The sequence below is a fragment of the Aulonocara stuartgranti genome (genome assembly GCF_965226115.1).
Source record: "Aulonocara stuartgranti genome assembly, chromosome: 20".
In the NCBI taxonomy this organism is placed as follows: domain Eukaryota; kingdom Metazoa; phylum Chordata; class Actinopteri; order Cichliformes; family Cichlidae; genus Aulonocara; species Aulonocara stuartgranti.
This window is the reverse complement of record NC_138956.1, coordinates 26,159,425-26,184,713: the sequence shown is the minus strand read 5'-3', so window position 1 is coordinate 26,184,713 and position 25,289 is coordinate 26,159,425. Positions and strand designations below refer to the sequence as shown.

Below are 25,289 nucleotides of genomic sequence, written 5' to 3'. Positions count from 1 at the left end.
ATTCTTTTCCTGTCAAGCATAAACAAGCACAGAGCTGGTGAAGAGTGTGGGAAAAGACAGCAGGGAACCATGAAATAAATAAGAGAAGATGGGGGGGAAGCAGAGACGGACACTTTTGACAGCAGCTGCTGTGACCTCATAGGCAGCAGGTCGGAGGTCCTGCAAGAGGTTAGCCAATCACAGGCCAGGAAAAATTTGATCTAAGGGTCAATGGTAGTCATAAATTTCTGATTTGTTCTGCAGTAGCTCTCATAGCTACACAAGTCTGTCCACAAGCTTGAGAATTTGTCCTCACAAATATATCATTTAGTAGTTAAATGGACCACTGGCATAGTTATGTACACGATTTTTAGAATACTAATTTCTAGAGCCTGGCTGTGTTCGTGTCTCTTTTGTTGCTTTTAATGTGATTTGAAAACAGAGTAATGAACAAAACACTACATGCACTAATTGAATTAAAACTGCAGGCTCTTGTAATTTGGTGGAATTGAGATGTGGTGTGTGTGTGTGTGTGTGTGTGTGTGTGTGTGTGTGTGTGTGTGTGTGTGTGTGTGTTCCTACACACCAGTGTTACAAAGGTCTAAGCAGTTCTTAGGTGGTCACATACCAAAGGCTGTGAGGGGTTTGCATCACCACATCTTAGCTCTAGCTGGTACAACTTAATCAGCAGTCAACCATAAGTACTGCTTTGAAGGCAAAACCAGTTCTATCAAGTAGGGCTTTTAAAAAAAAAAAAAAGTAGGGTTTTTTCCCTCAGCAACTCCTTCTTTTTTGAATTCTGTTCATTCCCAGTGAGAACATCCATTAAAACTGAAGTGGATAGTTATCCTCTCTCAAAAATAAGAGATAAAAAAAACCCAAACGAACAGCGAAAGGATGGCAAAAGAAAAAAGCTTGGGGTGAAAAAAGATTGTGGTGTGATTTTTATTGGTTTTAATTATCTGGCCCAGGCTGTGTTGAAGTGAAACGCTGCTACATCGCTTCCAAGTGCTAGCTCTTTGTTATTGTAATCAGCCCTTTGCCTGTACGCACCCACCAATATGCACATGTTTGTTCGAGCAGACACAGGTGCGCACATACACACACACACACCAGCTAAGCCACTTTCTGTGCTCATTTTCGCCTCCTATTTGATGTGTAGATTAAAGCCAGTTTCTCCACTGAGCTCCCTGGCTGTCTCAGCATTTCTCCTCCTACTCAGAAGTATATCTTCCATATTCCTCTCTCTCATTTGCTTCATTTCAATTCCCAGTTTCTTCACAGGTTTAGGGAATGATAATATATCATAGCCCAGGTTTATTGTGTTTAAGAAATCCTCTCTTTCCCCCGCTCTTTTACCATATCTGGCTTTTGAACTTTAATGAGGTGTGCTTGTAAAAAGTTAAAGGTCTCTGGTCACTCGTTGTATCAGCCTCATTAAGCGCCTTGCTGGTCAATAACTTCCACGGCTGATTGCGCCTTACTGAGAGAAGAAAGGTAGAGACAATCCTCTGGAGGGATGGAGAGAAAAGGAAGCAAGCGAGCGAGAGAGAGAGAGAACGAGAAAGAGTGGGCATACATTAGGGGAGCAGAGGGAGGTGTTTATCGGGAGCAAGTTGGGAGGAGAAAAAGGACCCAGTATGCAAACAACAAGAGACATGATGAGCTTTTCATGAATAAGGAGATAAGAGAGGAATTCCTTTCACGCAAAGCACTCTTTCACTCTCCAGGGACAGGACTGAGTTGGATTTGAGTGCTCAGACTTGCGTAAAGACTAGCAAAATGAACACACACACACACGTGTATACAGGCACATACACACTTGCAAAAAGCCAAGAAGACACAATGGGGAGAATAACAAGCATCATATACCATCAGCTCAGGGTTTGACATGGCTTTCAGGCTTTATTACTGATAGAGTGTGTATGCGTGTGCATGAGTGAGCTCCCTTTTGATGTGAGTCTCTCTCCCTCTGTCACTCACAAGTGCATCTATACGTGGTCGCGCACTCGTTCGTACCTGGATGCGTTTGTGTGCGCGTTTAGCTGACTGTGTGTGACTGACTGACTGAGTGTAGGTGATTGTCTATATTTGTGTGCATGAATTTGTTACACAGAGTTATCTGCGGTGAGCAGACACACCAGCAGAGTGAGTGGTGGGGAAAATCCTCTTTGTAAAGTAGGTCATGGAGTTAGCCGCCTAGCACTGGGATAAGCTTGCTTTAGCTTGTCTGCTAATTATGCTGCCGCCCTCTGTGCTGAGTCACATCTGCAGAAAATGCTCTAAAAACAGACAGAGGAGCTATACGGCAGGATGCACAGGGGGCAGTATCATCAAGTTGTGTGAGAAGGTCAAAATAACAAAAGTTCTAGTATCTTCAAAAACATGGATGCACGTGTTCAGGACCTTTTTAATACTTTAACCTAACCTTAGTAGTGCAGTCAGTCATTTTTGAGGTCATTTTATACATAAAAAATAATATTGTACATATAAAAAAAAATACATTAATTAGTGTGCAACAAACTGATGTGTTCTCATGAACTTTGAATGAATCCATTAAAAATACACAGGAGCAGGCATTGGAAAACCTGTTCACAAAGAACACACAGAATATGAAGTCGACATCAAGTGATGATGAGCTGGTCCTGATGTTTCTAAACAAGCAAAGGAAGAAACTGAAATTCTTGGTTCATCCAATTCTAATGAGAAGGCAGCAGCAGGGAGAATTTCATGGTTTAATCCGGGAGTACATATTTCAGGATGTCAGTGGAGCAGGTTAAGCTCTTGTTGGCAGAGTTAGGACCACACCTGAGGACGCAGAAAAACGATTTCCCAGTGCAGACTGACTCGAGCAGCGTCTAGCTGTGTGTCTGAGGTAAAATAGTATTATTTTACTATTTGTATATTTTGTACCACTGCATTTTTGAGCTACGAGTCCACTTGTTCCCAAAGGCAGTGATCAGATTGATCCGTTATCTTTATTCGTATCCGAAAAGTCTGGAAAATCAAGCTGGGTTTAAGAAAAATGCCACAAATTGGTCCAGCAAAACTATGTGGTCGGCATGAATGAATAGGTTAGTCTGAAAAATATTTTTAAGCTTCAAAATATTCACATGAATTTTACACGCCTGGTGAGTAAAGGCCTTCAGACTTCAGATATGAAGGTTCATATTTTTATCGTCTAAGAAAGGGTCCCCCCCCTCCCCCCCACTAAAGAAGTAAAAATCTTCCTCTTCTTGAAATCAGGACTTTAACACGTGAAAGTTTGTATAAGCGTGCTGATTTATTCCTGATAATAACAAAGTTACTGTCAGCAGATGAGAAACTCAACAATGAGCCCACTAAACAACAACAGCTAGTTTTAAGTTAACGTTATGACAGTTAATGTTACGCTTGAGTGTCCTAAAAATCACACGTTCCCTCTGATAAACAGTTTGATTACGTTCTCACATCATATGAGAGTTTATTCACTAAGCGTCAGAGTCCAACAATGATAGGTCGACTTCAAAGAAAATTTCACGTACCGAGAGAAAAGTTCAGGATATCCTCAATGACTCATTTCAGTGTTGTTGTCATAGACACAAGTGAACTTCACTGACTCATTGACTTGTATCAGAATTTCTTCACAGTTTTACAGCCTGCTTCAGAGTAAATACATGTAGACACCAGCTGAGGTGAACAGCAGACTTATAGCCTACAGTCAGTACAGATGAACAGTGGCCACCATAACTACCATTATACCCTTGAAGTAGGCAAAAAAAAACAGAACTCGGTTAACTGCAGTCTGCAATCTACTGACAACTAGCAATGATATTTTACACACTGTAACGTTAAGATAATTTCCATTGACATTTAACAGTATCCCAATCACAATTTTACAAATGAAATTTAACTTACTCATATTGCAAATCTGAGGTACCTGTACTTCATTGTCCATCTTATTTTTTATGCCATGAAAATAAAGCAACTGACCAAAAGAATAAAACATGCTAATTTTAAAACAGTAGCAAAGTGTTAAGTAGAGGAGATCGAACATATTTTGTGGATTCATGATGGGTTGAGAAACAAAGCCAGTCATAGCTTGGTAGTGTGAGGTGAGGCAGAGACACATGATCATCAAAAGTATCCTGATATAAACAGTAGGGACAAGCCCAGATCTTTGCTTAGGGATAAGAATTTTTAATTTTCTTTTTTATTTGCTTGTTTGCTTGTTTGTTTGTTTGCTTGTTCGTTCGTTTGTTTGTTTGTTTGTTTGTTTGTTTGTTTGTTTGTTTTTTAAGGGAACATGTTTAATATTAACATTAGCATTGTATCAGAGTTAGCTTAGAGCTAATTTGCATCTGCAGTCCCTTGGTGGGTTACAAGTAAAATATCACAGCAATAAAATATATAAAAACTGAACTGAATTATAAAATGCATTGTTTTTAAAGCTGACACTAGAGTTGGAGGTTTTAATGATACTGTGGCATTCCACCAAGTTGGAAATCAATACTGTCAGAGACTTTGTGCTAATTAAACTACAGTCCCTTTTCACCAAAGCTGTTTTCATTTGCTGTAGTTCAAACTAAATAATGGCTGATATTAATCTGATGTTTATGTTGTACCTATGAACATCTCATCAGTGTGACACTGGGTCAGAATGTTCAACATCAGATCCCCGAAACTGGAGGATCAAACATCGCTCCACTGATGCATTGACCTAATAGCTGATGTTTATGCAAATAAACTTAAGTTAGTCAACCAAGATGACAAATCAGTTTCTAATATAAAGGTCTTGTTTTACCCAACTAAGAGTCAAATACCCAGACATATGAAAACAAAAAGAAACAATGGAAAGGCTGGAACCAGAGAATGCATTAAATATTGCAAATTTTACAGTAGACAAGTGTGCTCTCCAGGGTCTTTTGCAGAAACACAATGAAATGGGGGTGATCTGCCAAAACAAACAAAAAGCCAACAAGCAAGTGTTTCGGGGTGATTAGCCAGCCCCATAATATATGCTAATCAAGGATCCAGGCAGCAAAGATGCATGAATTTCTGTCTATAAGCTGCCCAATAAGCAATTGAAGCAAAAATAATAATAAAACAAATATTATTATGTTGGTCAGCAAATTTCTAAATCAATACATGCTTAATGGATCAGCAGTCACATTAAAGTAAAATTACGGTGGCAACCTCTTTGCGACTAGTAAAAGTTAGTGGTTGACCAGTGATTGCAGTTGTTCTCAGACAGGTTTGCACATTACTGTATAAGTACAGACAAATTGCCAACACATTGAAATCAGTCTGAATTGTTCTTTTCATTTCCCGTTTATCATCACAGATCTGGTCCCTGCCTTTGAAAATGGCAACAAAGTCGCAAGTTCATTGAACAAAGTTGCAATAATTTTGGTCATACTATGATAACATAAGCTAGACGGTTAATGGAATTGTTTATGATATACTATCTTCAAAGACTTTATAATAATAGCTCATAATAAGCGCAAGCAATTCCAAATTCCAGTGAAAACCAGTGAAGACGGTGCTGGATGTTGGAGTTTAGAAACATCATTAATGCAGACAAAGTTTCTACAGACTCCATCTCTCCCTTGAACATCTTACTCTCACTCATCTTTGCATGGATCATAAAATTTAAATGCACTTTCAATCAAACACACCCAACATTTTTATGTGCAGAATAACAATGCATAAAACAGCAAAGATGGCTGCGTGTGTGAGGCGAGAGATGCAGACATGCAGAGCCAGCTAGGAGTGTGTGTGTGAAAGGGACCACAACTGTCTTTTAATTGACCTCTTCCATCATTACAGATTCTCTCTACAGAAGTCTTGAATGAGCTGTCCAGTCTTTTATCACTCTCTCTGTCTTTGTCTCTGCCATTTCTCACCCTTGTTTTTCATGATTTTCCTTACACTATACTCTGTCTGTTTTAGTCTAATTTTTCAAGCGAAGCCCCGCTGTCCCCACCCACCACACACACACACATGCACACACACACCACTGTCTGCTGACTGTCTGTATCTCTGCTTTACATTACATTACTCCCTGCTTGTTTGGGGGCACTACTTAGATGCCTTAACTACTGACCTACATACCTTTCATATCTTGCATGTGTCTGCAGAAGGGGGAAAAAACCCAGCTTGCTCAATCTGCTGGGAAGAAAGTGATCTTGCTTCTGTCAGTGTTGGTGTCAAAAAACCGCCAGTATCTGTTTTAATAATCTCTCCTGTTAAAGGTTTTCTGTTTGCACTGGTGTTACTAGATTTAATGTTGAAAACACAGTCATATGGATTTTTTTTTCCAGTAATTTCTCAACCATCAAGAATCAGTGAGCTGCACAGAAGACCAGCCTCAGAGCAGGATCAGACTGATGCATGCTGTAATTAATAGGGAAATGATTCAACATGGAACAAGCAATTAACTGGCTGAAAAACAATATAGTCTGTAGGAGGAATAGAGGTCGGGGTTATAAATTAAGCATTTAATAGAGAGCAAAGTAATGTTTTGACACACTGAATGTCTTCATTAGAGTGAAAAGAGGCAGCTTTAGAGGCAACCTATTATGCCCAAGCCAGGATTTCTTTCTTTCGTTCTTGAAATCTTAATAAAGCAGATTTAAATGATTCACACAAAATAATCCTTATTTGGGTCCTGGCAGACACAGCCCCTCAGTTCATCATCTATATGCAACAATCTCTTTCACAACCCTTCCCCCTCCCTTTAAGCCAGCTTTCTTATGATTGGCTGTCCCTGGTAAACAAAAGGTTTGAACAGCAGGTGGGTGGGGCTTCTGTACTGTAAAAGCCTTAGTTTTTAGTTCATAGGTCCTTTTCTAAGCAGCAATTTTAAGCATTGTAGCTCAGGTTGATTAAACAGAAGCGGCCCCATTCTATTTAGTGTTTCACAGCTGTTTCCTGTCTTAAAAAACAGAGCCATAATTAATCTTACTGGTTAATTAGTAATACCTGTGTTTACTTAGCAATTATATGCGAAAAGACTACTGTGAAAAGAGCTTATGTGGATTGCTTGCACATGCCCGAGCTTATTATTTTTAGCTCTGGCTTTGCTAAATAAGAGAGACTAGCATCCTAACAGTGTATATACATGACAGAAAATAAGGATATAATACAAAATAGTACATCATACACACCGGGCCCAGTTTAAGTTTAGGTTGGTCAGTGCATATGTCACAAGATTCTTTACAGAAATCTGACTTTCAAATACTTTCCAAGTGGAGAAGTTGACCTATTTGTAGTTTTACATGAAAGGCACACATATCGCCAAAGTCATTGGGATTTCTGCTCCGGAGTCCTCGAATATCTGTGTCAAATTTTGTGGCAATCCATCCAGTAGTCAAGCTGATATTTCACTCTGAGCCAGAGTATTAGATTCACAGACTGGTGGAGGGATCCACCGAGCGATATTGCTTTGCTATCCCACGAGCTGTAGCGTGTCTAAAAATGGCAACCATGATTATCATCCAGCTGTATTCCTCAGCACGGTTTATCATGGCAGGAGATGGATCCCCACCTGCTTATAATGAGAAAATCACTCGTACAGAAAAGAGCAGGGGAGAGGGCTTTGTGTGTGTGTGAGTGTGTGCATCTTTGTATCTTTTGGTGGGTGGGTGGCATGTGTGTGTGTTTGTGGTGTGCAGATGAAACAGTGAATGCCTGGAAACCGGGACAGGGTCAGAGGAAAGGGGTGACACAGCACAACCCCTCTGGCTGGTGTGCGCATCCTGTCTACCTATCAGCATTTAGCAGACCACCCCTGCCTCCTCTTATCTGGATGGAACTGATTGGGCCTTCCACTAGTCTCTATGGCTGGCTTGTATGTGTGTTTTTCCACCACAGGTGCTGGGTTCCAAAAAAGAAACAGATGTGCTCATTTTGTTATTCACTCAGCTAGGGTCCTTTATATATTTGGTGTCTTTTCCCACTGAATAGGGTGCAGCTTCTACTTTTCTTCCACTCGCTGTGTTTAGAGGAGACTCGCAGCTCCTGGACACGCTGGCCTTTTTCACACGGACTCCCTAATCTCCTTGGCTCCCTGTCAGTCAGACCGACAAGCGTGACGCACCCCGTCCTCTCCTCCTTTTTCCTCCCCTCTCTGTCTGTCTCCCTCTCTGCCGTTTATGTCCCCTCAAAAGCCCCAAGCCTTTTCCATCCATCTCAAAAATCCCTCTCTCCGCATGTGTGAAAAACACACTGCACTTTGGTACCAGCATGTCCTTCTGTTTCTCGCATGACATAACACTCGCTCGCTCATCTGCACCTCGCCTAGAGTCTGAACTCTTAACTGAGAAATTAAACAGAAAGGTTTGAGGATCAATTTGGTGGCTGAAGGTCACCTCTGTTTCTGAGCGATAAAAAGGCTTAAGCTATTTTGACAGCTGGCAAGCTTTCACCTGTTCCCAAGCTTTCCCTTAGGCTTGAGGCAGATGCACAGATGAAAAACAGTTTTTTCTCTCTCTTCTACTTTTGTAGATTTTGTCAAACTAAAAGAGACTCAAAGTTTGCACTGTTGTTCACAAGCTACCTTACAACATCTGTGCACTCCATTTGTTCCCATTGTGTCTTTTTGTTTCCATTTCATTCTTCATTCAGTTTCTTTTTTTAATCGTGCATGTATTTTTAGTTGTCTGTCTTTTGATTTACTCCGGGATTTATGTGTTCAATACTTTGTTTTCAGTTGATTTTATTGGAGGATTTGACCCATTCCCACTCTACCATGTCAATGAGAAATCATCTCATCTCCTCTTAAAGCCCATGTACCCGTAAGTACGAGTGCGCTCTCATCCCATTACATGTGTATTTGTCTCTGTGCGTTGGAAGCATATTTATGTGACCTTTCACATTGTTGTTGGTGCAAGTTGTGATCGTGAAACTTTTACATGCGTTGGAAAGTGCAAGAAAATAATCTCCACTTTCATGTCCGTGCCAGAGTTTAGTGTCAGCATCTCTAGGTTGCAACACAGCGTTTACTGACAGAGATTACACAGAGTTGCTTACTCAGTATCTGGAGAAATGACTCATGTCTGGGGAGTAAACTAGTGTCTGAAACATGGTACATCCTGTCAGTGTGCTTTGGGGAATATGGAGACCTTTCATAGCACTGTGTGCGTGTGCGTAAGTGTGTGTGTGTCCACAGGCAGCTACTGGTAGAAAAACACATAAAAATATGTCTACAATTGGATTAATCACTTAAGTCGTGCAGAGGAATTAATAAAAATAAGCCTGGGAAGTAATGTAATAATTCTCTGCCAACATGAAATGAATATTTTATTAGCTTCTTGACAGTTTAATCAACTCTGTCTCTAATAGGAGGAAGTTTTCATCTCCCCTCTTAACCTACTGAGAGTTACCTGTATATCCTGGAGAAATTCTTCTAAGTGTGTGTGTGTTTGTGTGAATAGAAATATCTTTTTCCTTTGGTTGTTCAACAAGTCTTAAAGCTATGCCCTTTCTGTCTATCTTTTTGTCCCTTCCAGGTCTACGTAAATAGGAGAACATCCAGCGGGGAGGTGATGCAGCAAATTCCTACAGAGACAAAATGGTTGCTTTGACACAAACGTCCCAGTGCGCTTCGGTGCACGAGACGTTCCTCCCTCTTTTGATTTCAGTCCTTTAAACGTGTAATTTGCTGATGTACTGCCCAGAAAAGCCAACATTTCTCTGTAAGGGTCCATCGTGACGGGTTTAGGGAGCTGGGGAATTGCAGTAAAACAAAGCATGTATTTAGGGGTATTTGTGTATTTGGGCAAGTATCAATCATTTTGTTCGTGTTGATTTCTCTGCTGTGCTCCCACTGCTGCAACCTGCCCACAATGGGCAAATACCCCCCTCCCAGACTGTGACTGTATAGAACATGTACAGCTATTAAATACATTGTGGATGTAATCAGGGGCTGCCCATCATTGCCAGTCTGTGGTGCTGTGTCTTAGAGGACTCACTGATTTAGCATATTATTGCTGGTTTGGCTCAAATCTTAGCCGGAGGGCTGAATTACAGTGGAGCCTGTGGAATGAGCTATTGTGTGCTGTCTGTTTACTTTAGGCCAGGATGTGTGTGCATAAATACAGAAGCAGAGCAGGAAGAGACAGGGGAGTGTAGAGGTAGAGGGTGGGGAGGGAACAAAAGCACCAAACCTACAGGGGCATCTGTCAAAAATAGAAAATGTAAATAATGAAAGTGGGAGGGTTAAAATTAGCTTTTGATTTAGAGTTTGAAAATGTGAGCTATCGAGAATGCAAAATAGCGTGAGCCTGCAAGAGGCATTCAAACACAAAGGATGGCATGCGAGTCTTAGTTTTATTTCGGGAGTCTTATTATTGTGACTATTTTCACCAACAACAAAGTCGGTGTTTCTGAAGTGTCAGGTGTTTGTGCTCGATGATACGCTGAAAGCTTTGTTTTCACGTCAGTCCCCCTCTAACTACTGACAGATCTGCCAAGGGTGATCATTACACACACTCAAACAAAGGTTACATAGCATATTTTTAACTTGAAGAAAACAATAGAAGTTGTTTCGTTGTTCATATTTAAGCACAACAGTGCTGAGATGTCTGGGTATGGTCTTCAGTGTAGAAGTAGCGTGGCATATACATGAATAGATCAGAGAGTTTTCTCCTGTCACTTCAGCAGTTTAAATTAAATTGTCAGTGTTAATAGTCGCAGCTGTGATTGTTTGAGAGCATGTTGGGGTGTTTTTTTGTTTTGTAATTTTATGCATATTAAGTAATAAGTAAAAAGCAAAACTGGTGTCTTTAAATTGCTTTATATAAACTGGCAACTTAAATTTCTTGTATTCTGACCCAGAAAAACGACAATTATTCAAATGAAATGAAATGAAAAAGTTCATATCTCCCATACTGATTGGTAGCACTTCTTTTGTTCCTGTTAGTGTCATCAAGAAGTCAGATTCGCTCACGCCTTACTGGTTGTGTGAATCACTACTGCCCTCTGGTGTTCATAGTATTCATGTGCAAATTTCAAGGCTACTGAGTTTCTGCTGCATGCTTAACCTTCCATAAAACTCCCTTTTTTTTTAGCACTTTCCCTGGCCAGGATTTGTTTCTTATTTTTGTGTTGTCATAGTTGTATTTGCCTTCAGTTGTATGCTACATCATATAGACTGAGATTTGGTCCATTTGAAAGTAATTGCATTGTGTTAATTGATTGGAATAGTTGGCCACTTGGCTTGTTTTCTGTGGAAGTTTTTTCATTTCTGTTTTCAGCAACTTCAGCTATCAAGTGCGTGTCAGAGTCCTCTGTGATCTTAAATGTGCTTTACTGCCAGACAAACAGTTTTTCAACTGTTAGGATTCTTAAAATGATCTGAATACTGTTTCCATTCGATTGATCACCTCGCTGTCTGAGAGATGCAATAATTTTTGTGTCATTGTTTCTTTATAATTTAAAGTTTACACACTCCTGGGAAGCCAGCTAGCGTGTGAGTAAAAACACAAAGCACCTCATATTGTAACATAATCAGTATTAACAGGAAAATGCTTCTAAAATCCTAATGTAAAACAGGTCTTCCTCTCAGTGCAATACAGCCTTTTCCTAACCTGGTGACTAGTATTAGTTGAAACATGTTATATTTGTTAAATTTCCACTGAAAAGAGTCTATCTCTGTGTAGATACTTTTTGTTTTTATAGAAAGTGGAAATGGTTCTTTTTCTCTTCAATTTTGCGTCCTGTGTTCCTCCAACCCGATGTGACCTGAATTTGTATTCCTATTTATCCAGAACTGTGCTTTGTGCTCATGTAAATATGTGTTTGTTAATAAAAGAATGTGCTCTTTTGATGGTCCCATGTGTCATTTAGTAGGTAATTCTGTTTTTGTAAAAAAATAAAATCCAGAAGCTATAAATATGATGGCAGCTTGAACTGTTTATTGTAGAAAATGATCTGGTAACCCTGACAAAATAAGCAATCAGCACTCTTTATTCTTTCCAGTACAACAGAAACTGGGGCCTGTGGAAAACTCAAGGCCACTCATGCAACACCTGTATAGGGGTGGCTTTTCACTACAGCCTTAGGACATGAAAGCACGGACGCTGCCTCTGATGACAGCTCTGCAGATGGGGCAGTGACGTAGGCTGGCAGCACAATCACCACAAACCACCAGATGACCACAGGGGATGAAGACAATGGACACAAGCTTGTCCATGCACACTTTACAGGTCCTCTCCTCCTGCAGCTGCCTCAGCAGCTCCTCTGGACTGTTTTCCTTAACTGTTGGGAGAAACCGATGAAGACAAACACACAAACTATTTGTTCAAGCACAATGTTGTAAGTCAAGCCTATAGTAATTATACACATTTACTGTTTAATTGGTTGATTTCAAATAAATAAAACTACTACAAGCACAAAATTTTGATCTTTTTTGAAAATCTTTGAGATATTGACTGCTGACCTTTCTCTCTGACAGGTGTCTGTGTTCTTACATTTCCAGCACTGGAGCCTTGCCTCATCTCTGGGTCTGATGTATGCGAACATTAAGAGTCAGTCAGATATATTCGGAACTTAAGGATCCATTAAAATGGTGAATTTTCCTTAATAAAAACAAAACCATTTGAATTCTAATTGAAATACAATGGCTGTTGAACAAATACAGTGAAAGGAAAAGTAGAAACCCCCACCCCCCCCCCCCCCACCCCCCCCCCCCCCACCCTTTCTATTGTGAAGTGGAAATATATACAGTAGCAGAAAATGTATGTAAATAAACTTAGTTGCTTTCTAACAATGACAGCTACCTCTGCTTCGAGGCCTGCTCTGTCTGTCTTCCTCCTCCGCCTGCAGTACATCAGTAACCAGGTCAGATACAGACGTGTAATGCTGGCCTGTCAGAAGGTACTTGGTTTGGACCAGACTCTCCACCAGGCTGGCTTCAAAGCCCATCTGGAGCACAGACTGTACCACAGGAGAAAGCATGGCCGATGAAGCTCCCAGACCTCCGACCAGATCTGGGATCAGAGGAAGGGAGATGCCAGGATGATTAGAGAAGCAGCAGCCTTCACTGGACACTATGTGAATTTTATACTAGTCTAAGCACCCCACACACTCTACCCTCTATAAGATAATGTGTAAATAATTGCCAAATTGTGCAAGCTTACCTCCGTCTGCCAATATATAAACATTTCAAAGCACAGACCCCTTCTGCATTTTAGCTGCTATGGATTATAATTGTGCTTCCTTCATTGTATGGAATAATTGCCCTGTCATGCCTGCCCTGCAACCATGAGCAATAGTCAAATGGCTTCCATAGCTCTCCCTAATTACTTCAATTTTAGAGCAAACATGATCGCCCATTAATTTCATTTTCAGCTGCCCCCAAAGCAATGAGAATAGAAAGAAATGGACCTGCTACTCAGTGGCTAATTTAAGGTATTAAATCGAGTTTGTGAAAGGTATGCCTTTATCCATCAGATCTGTATTTCAACAAAAGTGGTTGACTTAGGAATAAATCAATCAAGTGGCCGCAGACCTCTTTTCTCTCTTTGTGTGACTTGCAGTGCAAACAGAAATGTTTGATCCCCCTTTTTCTCTCTTGTGTGAACAAGCAAGACTGAGTGTTGATGGTTTAAATCTTTGCTATATATAGAGTACACATATATAATTAGAGACATGAAAGCAGAAGGCTGCTATGTTGTTAATCATATCTCCTCAGCAAAAGTTAGATTTTTGTTTTTTATAGGACTTACCGCCTCTGGAGCTGATATCTCTACCCGAGGAGGTCTGTGATCCTCCCTGGAGAAGTAATATACTTTTTTTTTTTTTACAGATTTAAATGCAGCAGTGACAAACTACAGCTCATTAATGTGCAGCTATAATATCTCCAATGTTCCAAATAGATAAGAAGCAAAAGGTCTCACCATAGTGTCATCCAGGTGGAAATGAGTGTCCTGTATGTTGCTGATGTATTCCTGCCCCCTCGTTTGGATTAAGAACTCACATCTGAAAACAAAAGCTGCTTTATAATCTACAATATACAGACACACATTTATGCATATGGTGTATATGTGTATGTCAGAGATTTGGCCAAGAGCATCTTTTCAAATATAATACCACCTAATTATTTTTTCAGTTCATTTCTCAAATCAAACATGAAAGATCTTGATAACTCTGGCTGTAGGTTTGTGGTAATTAGGTCATGCTGCAGAACGAATTTGGGACTGATCACGTGCATCTCTGATGATATTATGTGATGCGAATTTTGACATCCAGAGTGACTAAAACCTTTGCACATTTCTCGTTATAAAAAGAAATATTGCCATGGCATGACACAAAAAAAGCATTCAGCTGATGTTTCAATATCTGCCTGGAAATGTCCTGTTGTTACCGTGGAAACCATTTGGCATGTTCCTGCCAGGGGTCGTCGCCTGGCTCCCAGTTCCTCAGCCCTCCGTCGCAGTAGAAGCATTTGACATTGTCACCGTGACCTGCGATAATATAAGACGGCTGTGAAAAGGGAGCAATGACACACGCCCACTTAATCTTCGCAGCTTTAGAACGAACTCAGAAAATCTCTCACGCACCAAAGGAATAAAATACATGCAAAAACTATAACCTGAACAAATTGTAATGAAGGTTAATCAAGCCTTCCCTGATACTGTCTTGACAAAACTACTTGGAATGCTGTTCATGATATTGTGTCCACACCCTGTGTACTGCCTGAAGCTGTACACATCCTACCTCTTTAGCAGCTCCAGCTTTGTCTAGGTTGTTCTGTCCACAACATCATGAGTCAGCAGGACAATTGTACCATGAACTCTCACACAGTGGGGTTGGTCACTCTAGCAGTGACAAGATCTGTGCTGGATATTTTACTTACAAATACGAGTAAATACTATAGTTTTGCTCATCGTTTGTTAAAAACAAGAGGTGATCAGCATTATTAGGCTTTAGAGTCAGACATTTGAGTACCTGTGTAGAAAAAGCCTGCTCTGGCAAGAACATCGGGTTGGATTGAGGCTTCGGTGGGCCAGTTGTGGAAAGTGGTGAGCCGCGAATCCTCTGCTTCCATCTCTGGGTAGACTGCTTGCCCAGCTGTTCCCTGGTCATCCATAGTCATCCTCTGGAGCTGACTCAAAAGCTGTCCATCCACAGAATCTGAGGAGTCAGCTTGAAGTGGGATATTTCCTACAGCTCGACCCAGAATGAAGCTGCAAGCAGGGAAATGTCTTTTATGCTCAGTGGCTGGGCTATCCCCTTGTACCCAGCATCTTAAAATCCCTCCACAGCAGAAACACTGTACTTTATCCCCAGGGCCTAGAAAGAAAAACCCTGCCTTGGCCAGATCTCCAGATGTGACAGGTGCATCTGCTGGCCAGTTGTGAAAAGTTCGAAGTCTCTCTCCTTCTCTTCGCATCTGAGGCTCCTCAAGGATGTGAAGCATAGCTTGCCTGTCATCCATCATTGTGTAGCATATAGGTTTCCCTTTCCCTTTTTGTTCTGTGCCAGTCATCCCTTTTGCGGTCCATAGTGGAGTGCACACTGAAGGTCAGCGCAGCACATCCAGTTGAAAATAATGTGATCAGCTGCAGGGGGCCTGCACAGTGACCTACAGGAGACTGCTTTCCAGAAAATCCCCCAAATGCCAGAATATTTGCTCTTTGATCCTTGAATGAATGACAGCCTGAACATGCCATGTTGCTCCGCCTCTTAGGAAAACACTGCAAAACATTTCAGCGGCATGCCTTTCCCTAATAACTAATAATTTTTAAAAGGATGCTTTTCTTTAAACAAAATAGCAGAAAACAACTTAATGTATAGATCATGAGAATACAGGTAAATAAAAATGAGAGCTTGCACAATAAAATGTGAAAACAAATTGCTTAAATACACAAAATGATAAGATGTGTCATCTTCTTTCTTGGAAGGAAAAAAGTGTACATTTAAATCTAATTAAAAGACCTTCTATCTAAATAGTCTATAATATATGGGATGTTGAATATCTAGATGATGAGCCACGAGGCAAGCCAAGTCGAAACATAACCTACACAAGATGGGGAAAATAAAACAGCTCTTATAGCGACTTTGATTTGATTATAGATAATCAAACATTTCACCATCTATTTACACTATACACAGTAAATAAATTTGACCTTTGACTGAGTTTAGGGGATTGCGTATGTCTCGTTGCTTCCTCCTAGTGGTTAAAGGGTGTAACATTTACTGCACAATTGCATTTCTAATCTATGTAAAATTAGCTATACTAAAATAATCATGACAACTCAACTGTTTTCCTCACTGTGTTTCAGGCTGATTATATACCAAATTCATAACAATGGGAAACCAGTGGCGCTGTGCACACAGTCTCACATGAGCGCTGTGTCTGACTGAACTGTCAGTTCTAGGGGGCCTGCAGAAAACCACCAGCAGTCTGCTGACACCTCCTGGCGCTATTTACACCCACAGGGGATGCAGAAAATAGCACTCGTGATACTGGAATAGTACTTATAGAACTAGAATTATGTTTTTGTGTTTTTTGTTTTATTTTGTTTTTTGTTAAACGACTTGGATTTATTCGTTGCTACCATTAAATCACAGCCATGGATGCACTTTGCCGATGGTAAGGATGCCTCAAACTTTTGCCACCCCGTGGGGAACGACGTGAACTACAGCGGCGGCTCAAAGCCCGGATGGAGCAGCCATTGGGGAAGTGTACAGGGCTTTAACGTAACTGAGGAGGTCTCTCTCTCTCTCTCTCTCTCTCTCCCTCTGTGGAATTAAAAAAAAGACAAAGTAAGAGGCGACCGAAAATATTCACGGTCGGAAAGGCCCGTTCGGCGACACGTACCATCAACTTGAATACCTTTACCGGGGACTTGACTGCTTTCGGACGCAGTATCCGAAGCGACTGACTTGAACTGTGGAAGTTGGGATACGTCCACACAGTGGAAAATATACAGCTGAGCCTGCGCTACAACTGCTAGCCACACGCTAAGCGGCGCAGCTAGCCACAAAGCTAACTGTAACTGAGCTGTGAACTTGCTTTTCAAATCACGGGGGTTGCAATTCAGTCACAAGCTCAGGCTCTGTGAGAATCCAGGGATTTGCTTAATGAATTATGTCTGCCACAAGCATTGACCCTCAGGTAGGAAGGACGACTTACTTCGTCTGTAGAGAGCTTCTAGGCTACCTCACCCGCTAACGTTAACGATTTATTGGGCTATGGCTATTGCTCGGAAGTGCTAGCAAGCCACTAGCATTTGGCCGGTGCTTGTAGCTAGCGAGTTAGCCACTTTCCGTGAAATTGCTAAATGTTTTATTGGACGAGTAAGAAAGATGACACTTTTGCGAAAATATTCAGGCTGTTGTCAGATGTATCTTTAACAGAATCGATATGTTTTGTTGCCTATTGGGGACGGGGAAAAAAGTAGCAGCCAATACCTGAATACGTGAAACCCAAAGCTAGTTAACGTCAACAGATTTACATAAAGGCTCAGGCTAACTTATTCTTTAAATAGTAACTTTTATAATGGAATATTTTCTCGTGTCTGGGCTGTGAAAAATATTTGAATCTGCTAAGAAACACTAAGCTGAAAGCTGCATTAAGTCTGATGGCTTTTGTAGAGCCATTTTAAGGGAGCTATGGTAGTTAGCAAAGTTGTATGTGGATTAGAGCTATCATAAACTGGTTATTTAAATAAACAGTTAATCATAGACCATTACATTGTACAATATGTCAAATAAAAGTGTAATTACTATACACCTTTTAATATAGAATAGCGTAAGGCAAGTGTTTCAGATGGCTCTCTTCGGGAAGTAGTCTCATGTTCAGTTTCTAGGCAATGGATAGGTAACATTATGGGTTGTACTCACAAGCTACGTGTGATATCTCAGGCCGACTCAAAATAACTTTTTGGTCTTCTTTTCCCCCCTTTCCTATGATTTACTTGGACACAGAGATCAAAGGGACAAGCATCTAAAGGTGAGTTGTGGATGACTGTATCAAGATAATTACTTTTTACATCTAAAGACCAGGACAAATTAAAGGAAAACTTTAAATGCTTGGCCTGGAGATATCCAGTGGATCTGTTTTGCTGTTGTGGTTTGAGTCCACTTATCACCTTAGAGGGAAGAGTATCTGAATTACTACAATATTGTTCTTGAAGATCACCTTTGTTCTATGACGAATAAGTTTAATTAGATGTCAGTGGCCTTTTTTGGATGATAGTACCCTCATCCCTCAAATATAAATTATATGCTACCAGAGCCATGTCACAAGTAGCATATGATTGATTTTTGAACCAATGTCTTGGACAGTGCACCATCACCATTATCATAACACTAAATATCTTTTAGTACAATGTTTTTACAGTCCCCCACCCCCCAGACACAGACACTTTTTAGAATAAATGCCAACTTTCATAGATGAACTCTTTAGAATTTGGCAGATTAAGATTGGGTCAGTGTCCAAAATTGTCCTTTTCCACATGTAGCAATTAAAGGAGATAGTTTCCCAGGTTGGTACTACTTAAAACACTGTAACAACATGTAACAACATCTGTGTTACAACAGACCGAAGAACCATAGTCTGGTTTTACTTAAACCAGTGAGATTGGCATCCTTGTCCTCTCTGTGGTGTGCAATACCATATTTCTGAGTAATTAGTACACTATGCTGGAGATTGATACAGTGTAATGAAAATTTATAGTTAAAATTATCTAATTGGATTGTCAAACTACATTGTTTATTGTGTTTGACACTGGTAGATGAATATCTACATTTAAAGGTGATATCCTTTCCGCTAGCGATTTTTAAAAAAATTTATGCTCTTATTCTTCATAAGTCAAGTGTTAACATGTAATACAAATAATATTAAAGCCAAATGGCAAAATATTGTACTATTTCACATTCAGAGGGACATACTAGATTAGAATACCTTTGCTATTAAAAATAAAAATTTCAGAAACCTCTAAATTGGTAGATTGGGGGTGTCAAACACAAGGCCCGTGGGTCAGAATTAGTCTGGCAAAGACCCCGTTCCGGCCCGGGGGATGGACATTTAATTGGCAGTTGGCTGGCAGAATGTTTTTATTTGTACAGACGGATCTCTTACATTTGTGGCCTTACATTTGTGTATATGGCCTATGATGTAAAATTTGACATCCTCCCTTTCCTGTGGATTCAGTAACATTTTTTGAAGAATGTGGCATTTGGGCGAACGTGTTTTATTTTTATGTTTACATACGAGATTGATATTTATGAAATGCAATGATTTATGTCTCTTATGGTTTGGCATTTATTTAGTTCATGATTTTATAGTAAGGGCACAAATCCATCTCTGCAGTATGACACACACACACACACGCACACACACACACACACACACACACACACACACACACACCCATAGCCTAGAAAATTGCCTGCAAATTTTTGCAATATAATAAAGGGTGGGGGGATAAAGGTTCCAATCACTGGAGATACACTATATTCCAGTTTACATTTCCTAAATCCCATGTTGATAAAATTTCACATCCTTCACACACTTTCCATCCACATTAACAGTCTTTTTCCAGTGAATACTCCCATTTGGAAAATATATATATAAATCTTATAAAGTTTGTATCTGTCTTGTGTGAAACTTGTATGAACACACAAGAGTGAAAACAGATATAAAATCCCTTGAAAAATTATATAAATGAAACCTGTATGTTTTGGATACTTCCTAAAACAATATATGAAAGTAATGAGAAAGTGGCCACTTTCATGAGTAAATCATATAAGCCTTATATGATTCACTATATGAAGCAAGCCAAATCTGATGCAAGTCTTTTATAATTTTTTTCTATTTCTTTTCCATATGGGCCAACATAATCTGAAACCCTTGTAATCAGAGTGAATTGTATCATACCACCAAATTGTTAAAAATTGCAATGAAAAAGCTATTTTGAAAAGAACCTGCTTAATATTGTTTTGAAGGCACAATAAGAACTTCCTGTTGCTTCAAAATTGCTCTCATCTCACAGGTGAGGGGCACACTTGTGTCTCCAGAAACTTGGTATTTTCAGTGTAAAACACAAAAGTCCTGAGTACTCAGAGCCTTAAATATCAAAATGTAGTTTTTGACGATAAATCACATTTTTATTACATTATTACTCCACCTGTGCCTCAAAATTCTTATTACTGCAGCTGTCCAAAACAATGACTCCTTTGTACTGTAATGTTGTAGCTGATTTGTGTAAATGAACATTTTTTTTTTTTTTATCCCAACCAATTATTACACAGAAAGATTTACTTGCAATTTATTATTGTTGGTTCTTCATGAACACTGATATTGGTATATTTGATCTGCTGCAGCTTTTGGACAGACAGGTCTTAAATTGTGCTCATCTCAGGTCTGGCTGGCAGCAGGCCACAAGCTCATCCACATCTGGTTGTCTGGCATGGTTTGGCAGTTTTGGTGTAATGTTTGGGTTTTTTTTTTTTTTTGGGGGGGGGGGGGGGGTGCTTTTGGAAAAGCAGAGACATTAAAAACTGATTAAACTAACATTTATAGAACTAATATGTTTGAGAAATCGAAGACAGCATCAGTGTGATTTGATTTTTGATTTTGTAAAAATATATTAAGAGTTTCATACAATCATAAGGTTATCCCTGAACACACTACATCTTGAAAGCTAAAAAAGCTGTTGCTATATAGACCTCAAAACATAACTGCATCCTCAGTACAAAATAAGTTTAAACGATCCATTAATGTTTTGTTTTGTTTTTTTGCAGTGCAAAATGGTTCACTGCATCAGAAGGACACTGTCCATGACAATGACTTTGAGCCATACCTCACTAGTCAATCAACTCAGGTAAAGTCTGCTCTTCAGCTTCTCTCACATGAGTTGTAAGAATGTTATTCATTATCGAATGCCACAGCATGGCAAATGTATGCACAGTCACTTTTTATAAAAAAGTGAACCTTGTAACCTACGCAATGAAATGGGATTTGTTAAGAAGCCTTTAGCTATTTACCTATCAAAAATCCACAACTAGCAGAGTTGTATTTAATTTGTTGTGGGGTATTTTTAAGTTTAACTCAGTTATTTGCTAATGTTGTGATTCTGACTTCTATTCATTCAGAACAACAGTTACCAGTCCATCACCGACCCTTACTTGCCAAGCTACTACGCTCCTTCCATTGGATTTCCATACCCCCTAAGTGAGGCTCCCTGGTCCACAGGTGGTGACCCCCCTATTCCATACCTCACCCCATATGGACCCTTGAGTAATGGAGACCATCACTTCATGCCGGACACAGTGTTTGGCCAGCCAGGGGGCCTGGGAAGCAGTATCTATCCCCACAGGTTTAACTTTTTCCCTGAAAACCCTGCCTTCTCTGCTTGGGGGACGAGTGGCTCCCAGGGCCAGCAGACTCAAAGTTCAGCCTATGGTGGCAGCTATAGCTATCCTCCCAGCTCCCTGGGGGGCACTCTGGTGCCTGATGGTCAGACAGGGTTTCACAGTGACACCCTGAACAAAGCCCCTGGTATGAACAGCCTGGAGCAGGGTATGGTTGGCTTGAAGATCGGTGGGGATGTCACTGGTCAGGGGTCAGCAGTAAAGGCTGTAGGATCTGTGATTGGTGGACCTGCAGTGGCAGCCACAGGAAACGGAGCAACGCCGATTGGAATGCCCCCACCTAAACCCACCTCTTGGGCGGCCATTGCCAGCAAGCCTGCCAAACCACAGCAGCTAAAAGCTAAGGTGAAGCCAGGGATGCCCAACCCAGGGGGAGCTCTTCCCCCACCACCCATCAAACACAACATGAACATTGGGACCTGGGAAAAGGGCCCAGTGACTAAAGTAGCCACAGCTCCACTGCAGCAACAGCAGCAGCCTCTTGGCCTGCCTCATGCCATGCCACCTCAACCCCCCATGCAGCAAGGACCCATGCAGCCCCCTCCTCCTCAGTCTTTGGTGCAACCCCAGATGCCACCTATGGCCTTACAGCCCCAGCCCCCCCATCACCACCAGCCACCACCCCAGCCCTACCAAAACCACACACAGCCCCCACAACCCCAGACCCGCTGGATTGCTCCACGCAACCGTAACCAAGGTTATGGCCAGGGTGGACCTGGCCATGATGGTAGTGGTGTGATGGGTGTGGTTGGTAGTGGGAACAATGGTCCCCAAGCATCTTCCAGCCAAGGACCTTGTGGAGAGTCGCACCCAGTGCTGGAGAAGCTGCGGGCCTCCCATAGCTACAACCCCAAGGACTTTGATTGGAACCTGAAGAATGGCCGTGTTTTCATCATTAAGAGCTACTCTGAGGATGATATTCATCGCTCCATCAAGTACTCCATCTGGTGCAGCACTGAGCATGGCAACAAGCGGCTGGACTCAGCCTTCCGGGCCATGAATGGTAAAGGTCCTGTATACCTCCTGTTCAGTGTCAATGGCAGTGGTCATTTCTGTGGTGTGGCAGAGATGCGTTCACCAGTGGACTATGGGACCAGTGCTGGTGTTTGGGCACAGGACAAGTGGAAAGGCAAGTTTGATGTGGACTGGTTGTTTGTTAAGGATGTGCCTAATAGCCAGCTGCGCCACATCCGCTTGGAGAACAACGACAACAAGCCAGTGACCAACTCCCGTGATACCCAGGAGGTACCCCTGGAAAAGGCCAAGCAGGTGCTCAAAATCATTGCCACCTACAAACACACAACCTCCATCTTTGATGACTTCTCCCATTATGAGAAGAGACAGGAAGAAGAGGAAGAGGTGCGCAAGGTGGGTACAGTCATCTCTCTGTTATCTTAAAAATAGGATTTTGTACCTTTTTAGTGGAAAACTGGTGAAAGTTTCTTTAGATAATTTGACTCTTGATTTGTTCCTGATCTTGTTTTTGTCTGTCTCCTCTTTGCTCTTTTTTGACAGACTTTTGAACCTGCTCAGATACAGAACCGCTCCTGGTTGGATCAGGTAAAAAGCTGACTTTTTTTTTTTTTTGCTGTTTGATCAGCACTTTAAATACATGCAGACATCTGTTCACCAAGAAATGCTGCACTTAGTTTGTTGTTGTCTAATGATCATATGAGTAATGTTTGAGTAATTTTTTGTTTGTTTGTTGCTTTTGTTCTTTTTTTTCTGAACAGGAGCGCCAGAACAGGAATAAACAATAGAAGACATCTATCCTTGGCTTGATCAACAGTTACACTAGGACTTGATTTAAAAAAGACAGAAGATTATGAAAATGCAAGCAAACCCTTCTTTTTTTTATTTTTATTAATTTAATCCTGGTGAATCTGCCATCATTGACACTTGTGCTTTTTTTTTTTTTTTTTTGCCCCATGTACCACCACGTTTTGTGCAGGGATAACAAGCTGATTTAATGTATTACCTAGCCACCACCACCACCACTCTTTTTATTTCAGTTTTTTATAAACATTTTTCTTCCCATTCCATGACGTACTCTTCTCTCAACAGACTGGTTTTCTCTCTCTTGCCCACCCACTCCCCCCTCTTTACAATTGAATCAGGGTTTGACTGCACCATGGAGGAAAAAATAAATCTGCCACTTTATATTTCAGTACAATCAGGAACGGATGTGTCCTGCCCCTATTTGTCCATTTGGGGGCAACATTGCCATGCTTCAGAGGTTTAACTGTGCCAACAGGGTTGGAGGATCACAAAGGCAATGTTGGACTTGGAACTGTGCGATAATAAAACTTCTTCAAGGTTTTATCTATTTTTCATTCAGATCGACAAAATCTCTATTTTTTGGCTTACTACTGACAATTTTCATTTCAGAAACCTGTTTTCTGGAGCCTTAACATTTTTTTTCTAATTATTGGTGACTTCTCAAAAGAACTGCTCAAACAGTGACACTGCTGGAGAAATCAGGGATAGTGTGAAGTCACACGGGACTCGAGACATTTCAGAGGAGGAATTGCAAAGGCCTCTGGGAAAGAAATAATGGATGTGTCCTCCACAACCAGAACTCTCACCATTTAAATCAAAAATTGTACTATTGACATCCTTCACACCCCTCTGCTTTGCTTTCTTTTGATGTTTGTCGTGAAGGGGTCCTTTGTATGTTTCATCAGGAGATTCTGCTTGTGTACACAACCCAGTCTGAGAGAATTGTCGCATCCACCACCTTAAATTACTTTATCAGATTTATGTAATGATGTAAGTGCTGCATTGAATCAATTGTTGCTATCATATTTTTGTTCCACAAAAAGGGGGAAGGTTCCGATATTTGTCTAGTCACCGTCATTCTGTCTTAATCCTTTCTTTGTTTTTTCCTTTAATTTGGTTTCGCTAAGTCTATCATGTTGGTCATAATGCTAAGCTTTAACGTAGGAGCCTATATATTCATGGAGAAAGCCTAAAAATGTATAACCTAAAAATTAATGTAACTGATTTAATATCAAGTAAGAAAAAAATACGAAGAATGAGATGTGGTTTCTGTGTGTTTTTTGGATGTTGCGATTATAGTTTGTTCTAGACTGAAGCCATTGATTATGATACTGTAAACTACATTGAGGTATGTTTAAAAAAGAAAAAAAAGATTGGATATTAAAAAATAAAAAATATTAATAGATGTGTGTGCCCATGCATGGCAAGCTGCATAATGGAAGTCTGTTGGGGATGGCTGAAGTATTATTTACTCTGCAGCTTGTTTTTTCGGGTGATGACGGGTGTTCAGACGCCCGTTTTGGAGCATTCACAGCAAGATTATTTGTGAGATCAGTTGGTTCGCGCCTCGTGATTAGTTTGAGATTGTCATTTAATCTTGGACTGAAAGATTACAAAGATGAAGAGAGGAATTCATGACTGCCTTTTTGCCTTTTAAGGGATTTTTATTTTTGTTTCTCTCGTCTGTGTAATTCTTATTTTTAATCTGTTGTGATTTTACAGTGAGCTAATTCAATTTTCAGATTCCACTTCACAGTTCTCTGAAGTCGTGTCACCTTAACAGTAATGTCAGGTAAACATGTCCTGGAAATAAGCTGTTTGTATTCTCAGATTATGTTAGATTATGTGAGTGTTGTGCGATCTGTCTTGACTGTTAACACCGTTAAAACATTGAAATGGCACAAGTGCTGCACTGTGCTGAGGTACTTCAAATCATTTGAACTGTCTGCTTCACAGCAGTATTTTCCAGGTGTGTGTTTGCACCTGACCAGTGTAACCCCCCCCCCCCCCCCCCCCCAAAAAAAAAAAAAATCATTGAGAGAACTGCCATCTAACAGTAGCCTTTGTTCTTTGTCTCCTCATTTTTTTATTTTTTATTTTAAATCTGCACTAATCAATAGCTAGGTGGATATAAGCAATACGGTGAACATGTTTAACTTCACCAA

The 25,289-nt window shown here is 40.5% G+C and overlaps 3 protein-coding genes across 5 annotated transcripts in view; 2 read left to right on the top strand and 1 right to left on the bottom strand.

Moving 5' to 3' along the window:
* Positions 1-11,786, top strand: part of nkain4 (sodium/potassium transporting ATPase interacting 4) — a 54,078-nt gene extending 42,292 nt beyond the window's left edge. For 2 of the 3 annotated variants that reach the window (XM_082520241.1, XM_082520242.1), the window contains exons 7-8: positions 8,672-8,756; positions 9,471-11,786. In XM_082520241.1, the coding sequence (XP_082376367.1) occupies positions 8,672-8,756; positions 9,471-9,480 (95 nt within the window). In that variant the 3' untranslated portion in view covers positions 9,481-11,786. The remainder of the gene's footprint in view (positions 1-8,671; positions 8,757-9,470) is intronic. The other variant, XM_082520243.1, reaches the window with a different exon arrangement.
* Positions 11,787-11,885: 99 nt separating this feature from the next.
* birc7 (baculoviral IAP repeat containing 7) lies at positions 11,886-16,461 on the bottom strand. Its single transcript, XM_082520236.1, has 7 exons — positions 14,911-16,461; positions 14,327-14,426; positions 13,860-13,941; positions 13,689-13,734; positions 12,741-12,950; positions 12,401-12,466; positions 11,886-12,219 (listed from the first exon to the last, which is right to left on the bottom strand). The coding sequence occupies exons 1-7, from the start codon at positions 15,449-15,451 to the stop codon at positions 12,020-12,022; spliced, it is 1,245 nt and encodes a 414-aa protein (XP_082376362.1). The 5' UTR covers positions 15,452-16,461; the 3' UTR covers positions 11,886-12,019.
* A 239-nt stretch (positions 16,462-16,700) lies between these two features.
* Positions 16,701-25,129, top strand: LOC309697966 (YTH domain-containing family protein 1-like). Its single transcript, XM_082520229.1, has 6 exons — positions 16,701-17,083; positions 17,896-17,920; positions 20,716-20,795; positions 21,067-22,713; positions 22,861-22,905; positions 23,079-25,129. Exons 1-6 carry the CDS (start codon positions 17,057-17,059, stop codon positions 23,103-23,105), a joined length of 1,851 nt encoding a protein of 616 aa, XP_082376355.1. The 5' UTR covers positions 16,701-17,056; the 3' UTR covers positions 23,106-25,129.
* The last annotated feature ends 160 nt before the right edge of the window (positions 25,130-25,289 follow it).

Excerpts from the sequence above, each read along its gene's own strand:
- birc7 (XM_082520236.1), bottom strand. The coding sequence starts at position 15,451 with ATGACTGGCACAGAACAAAAAGGGAAAGGGAAACCTATATGCTACACA. Across the intron at positions 13,735-13,859 it reads TCCACCTGGATGACACTATG|GGAGGATCACAGACCTCCTC; the intron begins GTGAGACCTTTT and ends TTACTTCTCCAG. Across the intron at positions 12,951-13,688 it reads AGATATCAGCTCCAGAGGCG|ATCTGGTCGGAGGTCTGGGA; the intron begins GTAAGTCCTATA and ends CTCTGATCCCAG.
- LOC309697966 (XM_082520229.1), top strand. The coding sequence starts at position 17,057 with ATGTCTGCCACAAGCATTGACCCTCAG. Across the intron at positions 17,084-17,895 it reads CCACAAGCATTGACCCTCAG|AGATCAAAGGGACAAGCATC; the intron begins GTAGGAAGGACG and ends ACTTGGACACAG. Across the intron at positions 22,714-22,860 it reads AAGAGGAAGAGGTGCGCAAG|ACTTTTGAACCTGCTCAGAT; the intron begins GTGGGTACAGTC and ends CTTTTTTGACAG.